This window comes from Felis catus, chromosome C1 (genome assembly GCF_018350175.1).
Source record: "Felis catus isolate Fca126 chromosome C1, F.catus_Fca126_mat1.0, whole genome shotgun sequence".
In the NCBI taxonomy this organism is placed as follows: Eukaryota; Metazoa; Chordata; class Mammalia; order Carnivora; family Felidae; genus Felis; species Felis catus.
The window spans coordinates 147,429,337-147,443,013 of record NC_058375.1 but is presented as its reverse complement, the minus strand read 5'-3'; the positions used below and the strand labels follow the sequence as shown (position 1 = coordinate 147,443,013).

The window sequence follows — 13,677 nt, the reverse complement described above, 5'->3', positions numbered from 1 at the left end:
AAGCAACATTGGAATTGTTTGTTCCTTATTCCTAATTCGTTTATTCCTTTTTAGAGTTCCTTAGTTGGCATGCCAACTATAGTGAATCCTTTCACAGATAGTTATGAACAGAGCAGAACGTGGTTAGTTATGCCCAGCCTTGGACTTGAAGGCCCCTCTTTTTGCTCCACTCTCTGCTCTTTCTCTTGCTTCCCTTTGTGCTCAGCCTTGCTCCTGGGACTTTGTAATTTGCATCTTTGACTTTGTGCCCTCAGCGTTTTGTTTTGTTTTGTTTTAAATATATATATATATATATATTTATTCTAAAACTCTGGATGCACAAAGAGACTACTTATCCCTCAGCAAAACCTGTCTTCTATCGGGGAAAGGGCTAGCTTTTGGTTTTCCTAAGAAAACCACTTCTGCCTCCAGTGGGACGTTCTGTGCACGCTTACGGGCCACATGTCCAGGATTGCTGTGTCCGTGAGTGTTGCCGTGATACGCGTGCTCATACTCTGAACCGGGACCTGTTTCTCAGTAGTTTCTTTTTTTCTCCTTGTCTTGAACCACAGGATTTATTGGATCATTCATGTACATCAGGAAGCGGCTCTGGCCTCCCTTTTCTGGTACAAAGAACGGTGGCTCGTCAGATCACACTGTTGGAGTGTGTCGGTAATTCTTTTTTCTATTCCTTTGTGGGTTATATGCAGTGTTCGCTGTGGCTCTAGAGGCAGGGTGGGACTTGAAAAATCTGCCCCTTGCTGCCCGATGCTCACGAAATCACAGGAGACGGTGTGGCTATGTATCTGTTCTCTCTGACCTGCGTCAGAGCACCTCAACTTGTTGAAGTTCTTGTCAAAGGAATCTGTTGCTAGTTAGTATGCAGAATGGCTAATCAAAAGCCTTTAGTTGTAGGTAGACCCTTTGGGGTGATGGGAAGGAATGAGGAAAGAATTTGTATAGTATGGCTGCTCCTGACTACAGGCATTGAGTGATCTGAGGTGAGTAGGCGTTTGGACAATACACTTGCTTATGGCAGTTCTCCAATCCCACTCACTCTCCCACTGACTTTAAAAATAATGAGATAAATTTACTAAGGCTACCTTTAAAATTGTTGTATTTAAACAAGAGTGATATCCATTTCTCTGTGGCCTGTTCTATTTTCCCCGTCTAGGAACAGGTTTATATATAGATGTAACATAGTGTGTACACGATTTGTGTTCCTCCTGTCAGTTTTAAGCTCATGTACATTTCCATCTATCTGTACACATCACAAGTATTTTAAAAGATTATGTAATCATGATCTTTTGAATGATCGTTGAATTTTCATGGTACTGCTCGGAAAGGCTTTTGCATGCCTTGCGTCTTTCTTTTGAGTGCTCAGAATAAATTCCCAGGAATTGGGGTTCCTGGGTCAAAATTTGTGACATTTTTATGGGCTGTTTATCAATTGCTGGTCGCCCTCTGGGAAGATGGGACAAAATGCCCTTTTTTTGGGAAGTCCTGAGTTTTAGTAGTTTTACTTTTATTTGGCGGGTATTTCCGATCACCTGGTAGTTGTCATGAATTTCTCTTTTGGACGGTGTGCAGGAATGGCCATGGGGCGGATAGGTAGGCAGCGCCCCTACATGCTCTTTCTATTTCTCCAGCTTTCTTTTCTTTGCAGCTCCAGTCATCCCATCTTTTGCTTTTGGGAGGTGGCTGGCTGCCATTAGCTGCCTTCACCACTTGGCTGCTACCCTCTGACTTTTCTTTCTGTTTTCATGGAAATCAGGACCCCCTCAGGCCGGATAATGGGAAGGGGGCTAGGCAGCGTGGTAGGAGCAGCAGGTGCTGCCTTCAGGCACACAGGGGACCAGCAGGAGTCCTTTGCCTCTGCTGTAGGTCTGCAGCCGCTGGGGCTGTCTCTGAACCACACTTCACTTTTCTCTTCTACAGTGGACCGTGGTAGGCAAAGAAAAATGGAAAAGCCCCAAATGTGCCCATTGCATACAACCAGGCTTGTCCTCTTGTACTACCTGACATCCCATTTGATTATGAACAGGGACAGGTATTTGAGTAGGAGTGAAAAGGCAGTGACAGGGATGTTTTCCTGTCTCGCTTCCCCCTACCCTCCTGTCCCATGGCCGGTGACCATTCACAGGGCAGCCGATCTCAATAGCAGTTTTTAGAGACTGAGCCCAGAGTCCAAAGGGCAAAATATTACTGTGCCTTTAAAAAGACAGGCTGTTTGGGATAGTGTGGATATTCTTGAGCATTCTTTGAAATAGTGTAAATTCAATTATAGCATTTTGTTGCTTTGGTGCTAAAGACTTTCATAAAAGCAATGCCATTTCAGTAGCTTATAGTTAGTGTTCATGTGGTACAGTCTTGAATAAAAATGTATGGGATGAACGTTACCATTTCGGGTTCAAAAGCATGGGAAGTTGGACTAGATCTGTTGTTACCAGATAGTGATTAGTGAACCCCCCAAATTTCAGATACCTTAGGGATTTCCATGGGGGCTCCATGGCCAGTACTTTTGGGCAGTCCTGCTTCTGTTTTTAGCGACTTCCACATAAGGTTTCATTTCTAAAAAGCATTTGACAACTTAAAAGCATTTGAAAACCATTGAAGTTGAAGTACGTTTCTATTTTAAATCTGTCTACTTATCCTGACATCCATCTCTGTTTTCTTACAAAAAAAAAAAAAAAAAGGGGGATTTAAGGCAACTTTATAGTAATGTATACAATTCTCCGGCATGTTTTTTCTCTCCTTCCTAATGAGAATATGAGGACAAAGGGCAAATAAAGATACAGAATTTTACGAAAGGCAAGAAAAGATCAGCATACTATTTTGTAGCAGCCTATTTTATACTGTCTTAGCACTAGCCTTCATCTCGCACTACAAATGCTGGGCAATTGCTATGACTGTATTAAAATTAGTCCTGCTCTAAATACTATTTTTGTGACCTGACAGCAGCCCACAATGATGACTTCCTGGCCCCATTTAACATCCTTTTGGAAGTAGTCATTGGTATTTAATAGGGACATTGTTTATCATGAGGGGTTCTAGATTGAGTGGTTTGGATTTTGTGTCAGGACATAATCACCTGGATAGGCGAGCTTGCTTCCTCCATGTTTGGGTTTCTTCCTCCATGTTTGGCTTAGGTTTTTTTTAGCAAAGAGCTATGTTCCTGTGCGTGCAGGTGGTGCTGCAGCTGTTTATTACAAGCTGTGACTCCCAGCAGCCACTGGCCCGGTGGAAAGCCCCACTGCCCCGCAAGGTGTATCTCCTGCCTTTGTTGTATCTAGGTGCCGCGTGTGTCTTTACCCTGATTATACCCTGTGTTGATCCCCGTAGTCTCGTGGTAATTACCTCCTCCTCCCAGCCTCCCCCATCACCCCTACCTATAATTAAGGAGAAGAATGGAAGAGGGAACAAGTGGTGGACAGGCTGACGGACGTGTTGCTGCTGTAGGAGGGGGCGTGCCCCCCACAGAGCAGATCACAAACTAGAGACACTACATTTTGGGAAATGCCTTCTCCAAGGGGCCTTTGCAACGTGGCCCACTTCTGGCACCACAGGGGCTGTCTAACAAGCAAATACCCATGACCAATGTCGGGAATCAGAACTGTTCTGGGATTATGTCTTTAAGACTCTGCAAATCCTCTTTTGAAATATATCCTCTGCCAAGAAATCCTTTAGGGAAGGTACTGGCTGCTTGTCGGTCTCCTACACAGCACTGTTTTTTTTGTGTGTGTTTACGTGTGATTTTTTGGGGGGGGGGTTCCTTCAGAACGCATATCTCAAACTTAATAGCCTCTCCCTTATGAAAAATATAAATGCGTATGTAAATTCACAGATTTGGACTCCCAAGAAAATATCTACGTTGATCTTGTTTGAAGGGAAGGAGTCCAGAAAGGTATTCAATTTGGACACGTGCAGGTTTTTTATTTTTTTATATTTTTGGCTTTCAGCACAACAGTGAAATCTAATACTCTGTACCATTTTCTTAATTTCACTAACTTTCAGGTGCTTTTAAAAACCATATATGTTTCATAGGTTTTAATAGAGGAATTTAACTGTAAACTTCGTAATTAGCAGCCAGTTGTACTGTGCAGACACTGAGGGTGTTGAATTTGTTATGACAGTGGGTGGCCAGGAGGGGCAGGTTCCAGCTTACTTTTGAATGTCTTCACGGGAGAAAGGTGGTGCTGTTTATAGCCCCAGATTCAGTTCTTGCAAGTAAACAGTGGAAGGGGGTAAATAGTTGCAGGCAAGAGATGTCCTGGCTACCTCTCCTGTTCACCAGTCCCACATCACCTCTGTGTTGCTTTCTCCAGGGAAGGGCCGGTATGGTGAGGTGTGGAGGGGCAGCTGGCAGGGGGAGAACGTCGCTGTGAAGATCTTCTCCTCCCGGGATGAGAAGTCATGGTTCAGGGAAACAGAATTGTACAACACTGTGATGCTGAGGCATGAAAATATTTTAGGTAAGTACAAAGATAATCCCCTCGTTAATTTTATCCAGAAACAAAGAGTTGCCTCCCTTTGCCCTCTCAGAGTTGGTGGATGTGAATTTGCAAGTCTTCCTCAAAAAGGGATAATAGGGATCGTCGGCATTTATATAAAATTTAATTTTCTTTTAATGCTAATTTCTTGTTTAAATCTGCAAAGAAGCGAAGTTTGAAGATTCTCTGGATGATGAAAATGAAATCATTATTGCTAATTCTTATTCTGTAGGTTGTTATTTAAGCAACAAAAATTTACCCCATATTGTTCACTTCAAGGCTTCATCCGTTGTTCTACTTACCGCACCCTTTTTGAATATTTATTGAATCAAACTAAGAAAGCTCTTTGGACGATTTCCTAGAGATTCACAGCTCCCAGGGACATCATAATTAAATGCACGTTCCCTCAAACTAGGCATGGTTTTTAAAGCCCAGATTTACAGAGGGATTTAGCATCCATTTTAATTTGGAAACGAAGGCTTAGAACCATTTGTGAAATATGTGAGGAGCCCATTGAAATACTGCTTTGGAAGTATAAGGGGTGAGAATATTCCTTGTTCCCATTGACTTCTGTGTCTTTGGAAAGTTTCTCTAAATGTGTTTATACTAATACATGTATGGGGAATGCTGCTCAGAGTGCTTTATTGGTGGGTATAAAGTTTATATAGAAATGGATTCTGTAGGATAGTGTTGGACACCTCGTGGCTATTGGGTGAGATGTGGCTTATAGGAAGGCCATTACTAGAATTTATTTCTATTCCATCGCTGCCAATTTTGTATTAAACCCGAGTCAGGTTGTCCGCAAATAACGGTTTGACAGTTGTCTACAGTTTTGCTTTGACAGGATGGTTGTGTGTTCCATCTTAGAATTGTGTATTTCTGCTGCTGTCTTCTCCCCTTACCTTACCTGCTGGACTCTCGCTGTCACCCAGTCGTGCTCACTTGCGTCATTGCTGTTGGTCTCCCGTTTCCAGTCCATCTTGCTCCCCTGCTATACTTCTCATGGAGTCTTTGATGACTCCTGCATGGCCTGCCACATTTGTGCCTTCTGGGCTTGCCAACCAGACTCCTTATTTGTTGGGGTCCCAAGGAGTCTCAGCCTTCCTCTACAAATATCCCCAGAGGGCAGCCACTTCTGATATTTGCCATTACTTGGGATTGCCATGAACATTCAAGTGTCCGTACCTTCGTTCGGTGGTCTTGATCACCCATGAGCCCACCCCACACTCCGCCAACTCCTCCTTCCGTCAAAATCGCCCAATTCCCTTTCAGTTTATCCCAGAGGACTTACTTGTGCTTTTCTGCACGCCCTCGCTTTGTAACTGCATTGTGGCCCTGCTCACATACTACCTTGTGTCATAGTTTGATGCATGTGTGTAACAGCAATGACTAGTCAACACCAGTTACACTAGTTACTACTTACACTGCTGTACATGCTTAATGTGCATTTTCTCGCGTAATCTTTACCACAGTCATAAGAGAGTGGATACTCTTGTTTTGCTAGTTTTAACGGATGAGCTAACCAAGGTATAGAGGTTCCTGGCACCCATCAGGTTAGAGAGTAGAGCTGAGAGTCACGCTGGGCAGTCTGTCTCTAAATCACAGTTCTGTACTCTATGTGGTAGCGAGCTCGGGGAACTGCTTCTGTGATTCTACAGTGAAGAGTATGAGGTGAAAATTCATCCACAGTGAAAACTATCCTTAAATGTCCCAATTGTTCCTCTGACACTGGGACAGACAGGTTGAGTAACAGATAAAGCGTCAGTTATGTTAGAAGCCGTGATGTATAAGGAGTACTCGTCTTTCAAGGGTGGAATTCTGTTAATGGGCAGGTGCACATACTCTTAATAAGTACATATGTGGGCTCTGAGATTCATTAGCGGAAGGGCATGTTTAGGCACCCCTTCTTATTCTCATGGGCTCACAGGTTCATTGAGCAAAACACTCTAGATATTGCGGGGCTATGCAAATCATCACTTTATCAGTGCTTTTGAGTTAAATGAACTGTGATACCATTCCATTGTATACCGAGAACAAGAATCATTTCCATTGTTTTTACTTTCATACTCAGAACCAAGGACAGTACCCAGCACATGGTAGGTGCTCAGTAAATGTTTGTTGTAAATTAGATTTAATCATAAGAGAAATCTGAAAGTCACTTTTGCAATAATGATTCACATGAGAGAAGTGACCACATAGTTGCAAAACACTGTTCATTTCTTATTACCAAATGATCCAAGGAAATTCTGTGTTCATGAGATCCTTCTAATAACATCATCATAATTGCAGCTGTATGAACTGATTTTACTCTGTAGTTCTTTTAGTTGAGAAAGCTCATTTAAAAATGCATCACTTTTTCTTTTTTTTTCTTTTTTCTTTTTTTTCTTTTTTGGCTAAACTTGGTTCAACTTCTTTCCCTTGCTGTACCAGTTTTCTGGATATAGAGACTTTAAGGTTTTCTGTGATCATTTCCTTTTCTATCAAAGAAGCATGTTGTATTGGCTATCAGATCATGATTTCCGTTCACCCTTGAGTATTGCTAACTCTAGCCCCTCAGAGTAAAAAAATTACAAACATTTACACATATATGCATACACATAAAACTCCGTACCCTCATTGTTTATCCCCCTCCAACCATATCTTTCAAATGACTCGTGTGGCTTTCAGCTCTTCCTTCTGCTCTGTCTGGTGTAGAAGTCAACAGACAAGTGGGTAATGGGAGGCTGTGCTATGTGGTGGCAGGAACGGTGGTCAGGAACTTGAGAAGCTGGTTTCTACTCTCAGCACCACTAACAACCCCACTGTGTGACTTTTGGCCAAAGTTATATGTTGCTGAGCGTTCTTTTCCTCATTACTAAGACCAAGGGAGTTGAGTCAATGTGAGAATTTTACTCCAAAGTCTCATCTTACACTCTTTTAAAAAAAATAGTAAAATGTGAAGTTTACTTTTTTAGTTCTATTAAGCAGGAAGTTCAGTGACATTAAGTACATTCTCCGTGTACACCCATCGCCACCCTCCATCTCTAGAACTGCCTCATACTCCTAAGTGGTACTGCCTAACCACTTAATCAGAATGTCTTGAGACCAAAGTGGAAGTAAAGGAAGCCACCCGCAAAAGATAGTACATTACAGAATTGTTGTGGCTTTAATTGAATACTGAGCTATTCTAAAATGTAGTACTAACCAGCTATTCTCGATACTTCCTGTGTTGGGCATCATATGAAGCACTGTACCTATAATTACTCTTCTATTCTCACAGTACCCCTTTGAGATTGATGATGACGTTATCCTTATCTTACAAATGAGGAAACCAAGGTGGAGATCTTACATGACTTGTGTGAGATCACCCAGCTCGGGAATGGTGGAGCCGGTTGGTACCCAGCCATCAGCTCTGGGGCCCAACACTCTGCAGCACGTGCCCCACAGTGTAGTGGCCTCACTCCTCAGCTGTCATAGCTACCCAGCTCCTGGTTCCTGGGCGGGTCACCAAGGAGAGGCTCACAGGGGCCACTGGTGACCTAACATGATATTTTGGGTTTTATTTTCATTTTTGAGGAGGCTGGGAGGATGACTTTAGCTGTTAAATAAGAGGTTTTTGTTCTTTTTAAAAAAAAATTTAAATATTTGTTTATTTTTGAGAGAGAGAGAGAGAGAAAGTGTGAGCAGGAGAGGGGTGGAGAGAGAGGGAGACACAGAATCTGAAACAGGCTCCAGGCTCTGAGCTCTCAGTACAGAGCCCAGTGCAGGGCTCCAGCTCACGGACCGCAAGATCATCACCTGAGCTGAAGTCAGACGCTTAACTGACTGAGCCACCCAGGCACCCCTAAGAGGCTTTTGTTCTAATCACTTTTTCTCCCTGTTAATGAACACATCCAATGGCTGTGCCTGCGTTCCGCCCAGGTACCTGTTCAATCTTCCCTAACAGTAGAGAGCTTTGACTGAAATTGCAAAAGTTCCATAAAAATGCTCTAGCACTCTCAAACAAATGTAGTTCTATAATTCACACTTGGGAGATAAACAGTTAAAAAGAAATCCTGCCTATTTAAAAGTCATTTTCCTGGAAGGTCTACAGCATAATTAACGGGACAAACAAAATCCTTCTCTAAAACCTAAGGGGCTTAGGGGAAGGTAAGTGAATAAATAAACTAACTTACTTACTTACTTTCTTTCTTTCTTTCTCTCTCTCTCTCTCTCTCTCTCTCTCTCATTAATCAGTCAGTCAGAGACTGTTCTTTCTCCCTTAAGCAGAGAAATCAGTAGAGGCTATATAAATACACAAACAGTAATTTAATTTCTTTTCAGTGGTGCTTATAGTTTAGGATATTTATTTTTTAACATGATTAACAATATCATTTGGTTTAAAAGGATAAAGCAGAAACATTTTCTTTAGTAAGAATGACTAATAGGTAAGTACACATATTATGGCCTGTGAAGGGCTCCAGGAGAAATGGCTATGGGGTGACACAGACTGGAGAGGGGAAAGTGCGCAGGAGTGAGGCTCCCTGGGGGAACCAGCTCAGAGGGAAGTGGAGAAGGAGGTAGGGTATCACGGTGTGGAACCATTACTTCCTTTACTTTGCAGATGTCCAATGGATACAAGTGTCAAATTGTCTTTCTCTGAGTAGAAAGGAGCTTGTTTGGGGGCAGTATGGCATCATGGGTAAGAGTAGGGGTTCTAGAGCCAGGCTACTGGGACCATTACTGGCCTTAACGTCAATGATGTCCTTTGCCTCCTTTCTGTCGTTTTTGGAGGATTATGTGCAGACCGTGTAGAACTGCGCCTGGCACCTTGTTAGTCCCAGTATTTACTAGCTGTTTCTGTTGCTGATGATGACGATCAAATAGGGGACATTTCTTTGTTCCCAGAGTTTTCTGTGTAAGCAATGGTGTACCCAGATGGCTAGCACCAAACTTGGGGTCGGCAGCTACTTAATGGATGTGTAATTTGGCATCTCCTAGCAGCAGTTTCATTATTTATAAACTGACTGTAATGATATCTGTGTTACTAGTGTACTGAGAAAAATCCCATGAGAAAATACATGTGAAAGTGACACGAATTTTATATCAAGCACTATGCAAGTGTGAGGCATGTTCCACGTATTTGTGTTTTTCTACATCCTTTCACAAGTCATTTAATCCTTCCTGAAGCCACATCTTTTCTTTTGTTTTTAATATTCTTTTATTTATAAGTTCCAAATGTCACTGCCTGTAGTGGACATTAGCGGGGTATTGTGTGTGTGTGTGTTTGTGTGTATAAATATTTACATGTGCATATATAAAATATGTATATGTGTGTATATAAAAAGATGTGTGTGTGTGTGTGTGTGTGTGTATACACACACACACACACACACACACACACACACACACATATATGGAGAGAGCGAGCATGTGAGAGTGAGTGCATGGAAAACACCTCTAGCAGAAAAGGCAAGCCTGCACATCACAATTTATTCCGTAGGTTAGAAAGTTCTAGAGGTCATTCACTTTGCTCAAGGGTCCCCTCAGAATGTCTAGAAAAATCTCTTCCTACCGCTTTATTGACCTCTGTCAAATCTCACTTCTTGAAAAGAAGTCTTGAAAAGTGGTCTTGAAAAGACCACTTCAGTTATCACTTCTTGGTGGAAGCCTGTTGTAACATCTGGTCTGAATTATTAGCAGTCCCTATTTGGGACTCATGTTGCCCTTTACAGATGTAACAGTACTTTTCATTATATTCATTACATTATATTGTAATTTTTCCTTTTTATATCTGTCTTCTTCTCTAGCCAACAGACACTATTATCTTAGTTTTCTTGTGTGATTGACAAAGAGCATCATAGGTGCTTATTATATTTGGTTTCTTTTTTATTTGATGAGTAGTCAGTCATTTAATATAAATTTATCCCTTTGTCTTTCATCTGAGTAGAGATAATCCAGAGAACCTAAACGAGTGGCCCGGTATTACACAGCAAATCACAGGCAGAGTCAATATGAGAACATAGGTGTCTAGATACTATATGTTTTTTTTTTTAATGTTTAAATGTTTTTTAAGGTTACTTATTTTGAGAGCAAGCAAGAGTGTGAATGGGGGAAGGGCAGAGAGAGAGGGGAGAGAGAATCCCAAGCAGTCACCACACTGTCGGCACAGAGTGCTGACACAAATTGTGAGAGCATGACCTGAGCCGAGATCAAGAGTCTGTCGCTTAACCGATGGAGCCACCCAGGTGCCCCTAGATACTATGTTTTTTTATTCTTTTTGGGTAGTCGATGAATAATCTGTGCTTGGAATATGAGCATGATAAAGAGTTTGATGCTATCATTATGGGTAAACACGAAGATATTATTCCTATCTTAATGCAATGTATAATATTTTAAAGGATTATTTGTCATGGAAATGAATATGGAAATTTCCTATTCATTAGCAGTACCTTGTTATGGAATAAATAGTATTGCATTTTTCTGTTGATGCCTCTGTAAACCTCCTTTCATGGAAGTTTAATGATTTTTTGTTGTAGGTGGTATCTATCTCATAGGTTTCTATTTCTGTGTACTGAAAGTTATAATGTGAAATTCTTACATGTCTGCTAATTTTGTTCTTGCTCTTTCCAGGTTTTATTGCTTCAGACATGACATCAAGACACTCCAGTACCCAGTTATGGTTAATTACACATTATCACGAAATGGGATCGTTGTATGACTATCTTCAGCTTACTACTCTGGATACAGTTAGCTGCCTGCGAATAGTGCTGTCTATAGCTAGTGGTCTCGCACATTTGCACATAGAGATATTTGGGACCCAAGGGAAACCAGCCATAGCTCATCGAGATTTAAAGAGCAAAAACATCCTGGTTAAGAAGAATGGACAGTGTTGCATAGCAGATTTGGGTAAATTTTTAAAAATATTTCTTAATTACCATTTTTACTTCTGTTGCAGTCCATCCTTTAGCTAGGTTGCATCCACCCCACCGCCCCCCGCAACCTTTCGTTATGAAACATGTCAAGCATGCAGACAAATCAAAAGAACTTCATAGTGAATAGCTGTATACCCACCGCCTAGATTCTGTCATCAACATTTTACTGTTCTTAAGCTTTGCCACACATCATCCATCCCCTCTCATCAATCCATCTTAATCTTTGATGCTTTAAGTAAACTGCACACAAAAGAGCCCTTTCTTGTAAAGACTCGAGCATGTATACCACTGTGTCATTCACTAGAGTGACTACTGTGTGTTTACTTTTTTCTTTCCAGGTGAAATTTCAATTTCATGTGAAATGAACAAACGTTAAGTAATACATTCTCAGAGTTTTGACAAGTGCTGTAAAATCCAAATGTCTATCGAAAGTTAGACCTTCGCATTACTTTGGAAAGTCACTTCATGCTCATGCAGTGCGTCGCTGCCCCAGCCCACCCTCAGAGGCAACCAATAGTGTGTAGCATTCTCATTTCCCAAACCTTTACACAAAGTAGGTACACAATTAAATAACCTAGGGAATGAGTTCATCTTGAAAATGTTTCTAAAGTTGTTTTTTTCTGTAACCATGGCAAAATTATCAATGAAGAAAGAGAAAACCTAACCCAGTTCACAATTTGCCCTGCTGGGATACCTCATTCCTGTGGTGTTAGGATACTGCTCAGTGTGAGCTTTAATTGCGTTATAAATAAGACTGTTTTCATTTATAGCGACATTGTATATAAAACCATCTTCAACTTAGACTCCTTGGATATTGGCTGAGTAATTATGCTAATGGGAACTGAATTGTAATATTGGTTATTCATGTCAGTGGACTATTGAGAGTCCTCACTCTATTTGATTAAAAAATGGTTTATATTATTTTCTTTCATATACCTGTAGTTATTGTTCCTAGTATTCCCATACTTGTAGGCTGATAAAGGTTTAGACAGTATTAGCTCTATGATATAAATGATAGAATTTATTCTTGTTTTTAAACACAAAAGACTCGACATGTCAGGAAAATTCATTTCTTTTGTATTTCTTTACAGTCTTTGCATTCATGCTGAGAATTATTTTACAATGTTTTGCAAGTGTGAGAAGACAGCTACTGAGGATAGCATTGAAAGGGCATGGCTCTAAAGCTTTTTGTGGGCAGTTGTAGTTGTGGTGTACTGGACTTTCATGGCAATGCCATGGCTTTTGGAGCAGGGTGATCTGGGCTGGAATCCCGATTTTCCCAGTTATTCACCCCATATATCTGTGCGGGTGTTTTAATCTATTTACCTGCCCGAAGTACACGACCACTTATTTTCGATGTTAGGGTAAGGGGCTTAGCAAGGAACACTTTAGCGTTTGACACTGTGCACTGTACTTCTGTACTGTTTCAAATGTTCATAACGCTGCGTTCAACTATTACTCATGTTACTAAAAATCACTTATGCCTACCTCACATGATTCTTACAAGATTCAGAAGTTACAATACTTGCGTTGCAAATGATAAGCATTCAGAGGGTGGTTGCTGTTATAGTCCAGTGGTCTAGGGGAGATGGAAAATTGAGGAGGCTGTTGGCTTTGGTTATGGGACTTGATAGGGAGTCAGAGGTGTTTTTCCGTAAGTCCAAGTAATTCGTGATTCATCTGTCTTTCTTTTGGCCTGTAGCCTTCCAGTTAGATACGCGGATTTGTAGAAAAATCTGTGTTAAGGTGTTTATTATTCAGGGAGTAGATCCTTTGAACACAAGACAGCTCGTCCTGTAAGATCATCATTTGTTTAATTTTTCACTTTATACCCAGAAATTAAGGATCACTCATTAGAAATCATGTTCTATTATTGAAACTGCAAAAATTTCATTTTTTTTTCATTTTTTTTTGAAATTTTTGCAGTTTCAATAATAGAACATGATTTCTAATGAGTGATCCTTAATTTCTGGGTATAAAGTGAAAAATTAAACAAATGATGATCTTACAGGACGAGCTGTCTTCTGTATTGTATTTATTTCAGTATTTATTTCAGTATTGTATTTATTTCAGTATTGTATTTATTTTTCTAACTTTTTATTATAAAAAATTCAAACATACAGAAAGGCTGAGGGAATAGTAAGTATAAAGATCATTCATACCCACAGCACTGAGATTCAGCAGTTGTTAAAATTTTGCCATATTTGCTTTCTCTATATGTAGCTGAACGTGTATCTTTGCTGATACATTTGAAAATAAGTTGCAGACATCACAACACTTCTAAATATTTCAAAATGCATCTCTTAAAAATACCA

At 40.7% G+C, this 13,677-nt stretch overlaps 1 protein-coding gene across 4 annotated transcripts in view; it reads left to right on the top strand.

Annotated features, from left to right (window-relative positions):
- Nucleotides 1-13,677, top strand: part of ACVR1 (activin A receptor type 1) — a 140,390-nt gene that overhangs the window by 96,318 nt on the left and 30,395 nt on the right. For all 4 annotated transcript variants that reach the window (XM_023259334.2, XM_019838131.3, XM_019838129.3 and 1 more), the window contains exons 5-7: nt 552-651; nt 4,305-4,451; nt 11,061-11,336. In XM_023259334.2, coding sequence (XP_023115102.1) covers nt 552-651; nt 4,305-4,451; nt 11,061-11,336 — 523 coding nt within the window. The remainder of the gene's footprint in view (nt 1-551; nt 652-4,304; nt 4,452-11,060; nt 11,337-13,677) is intronic.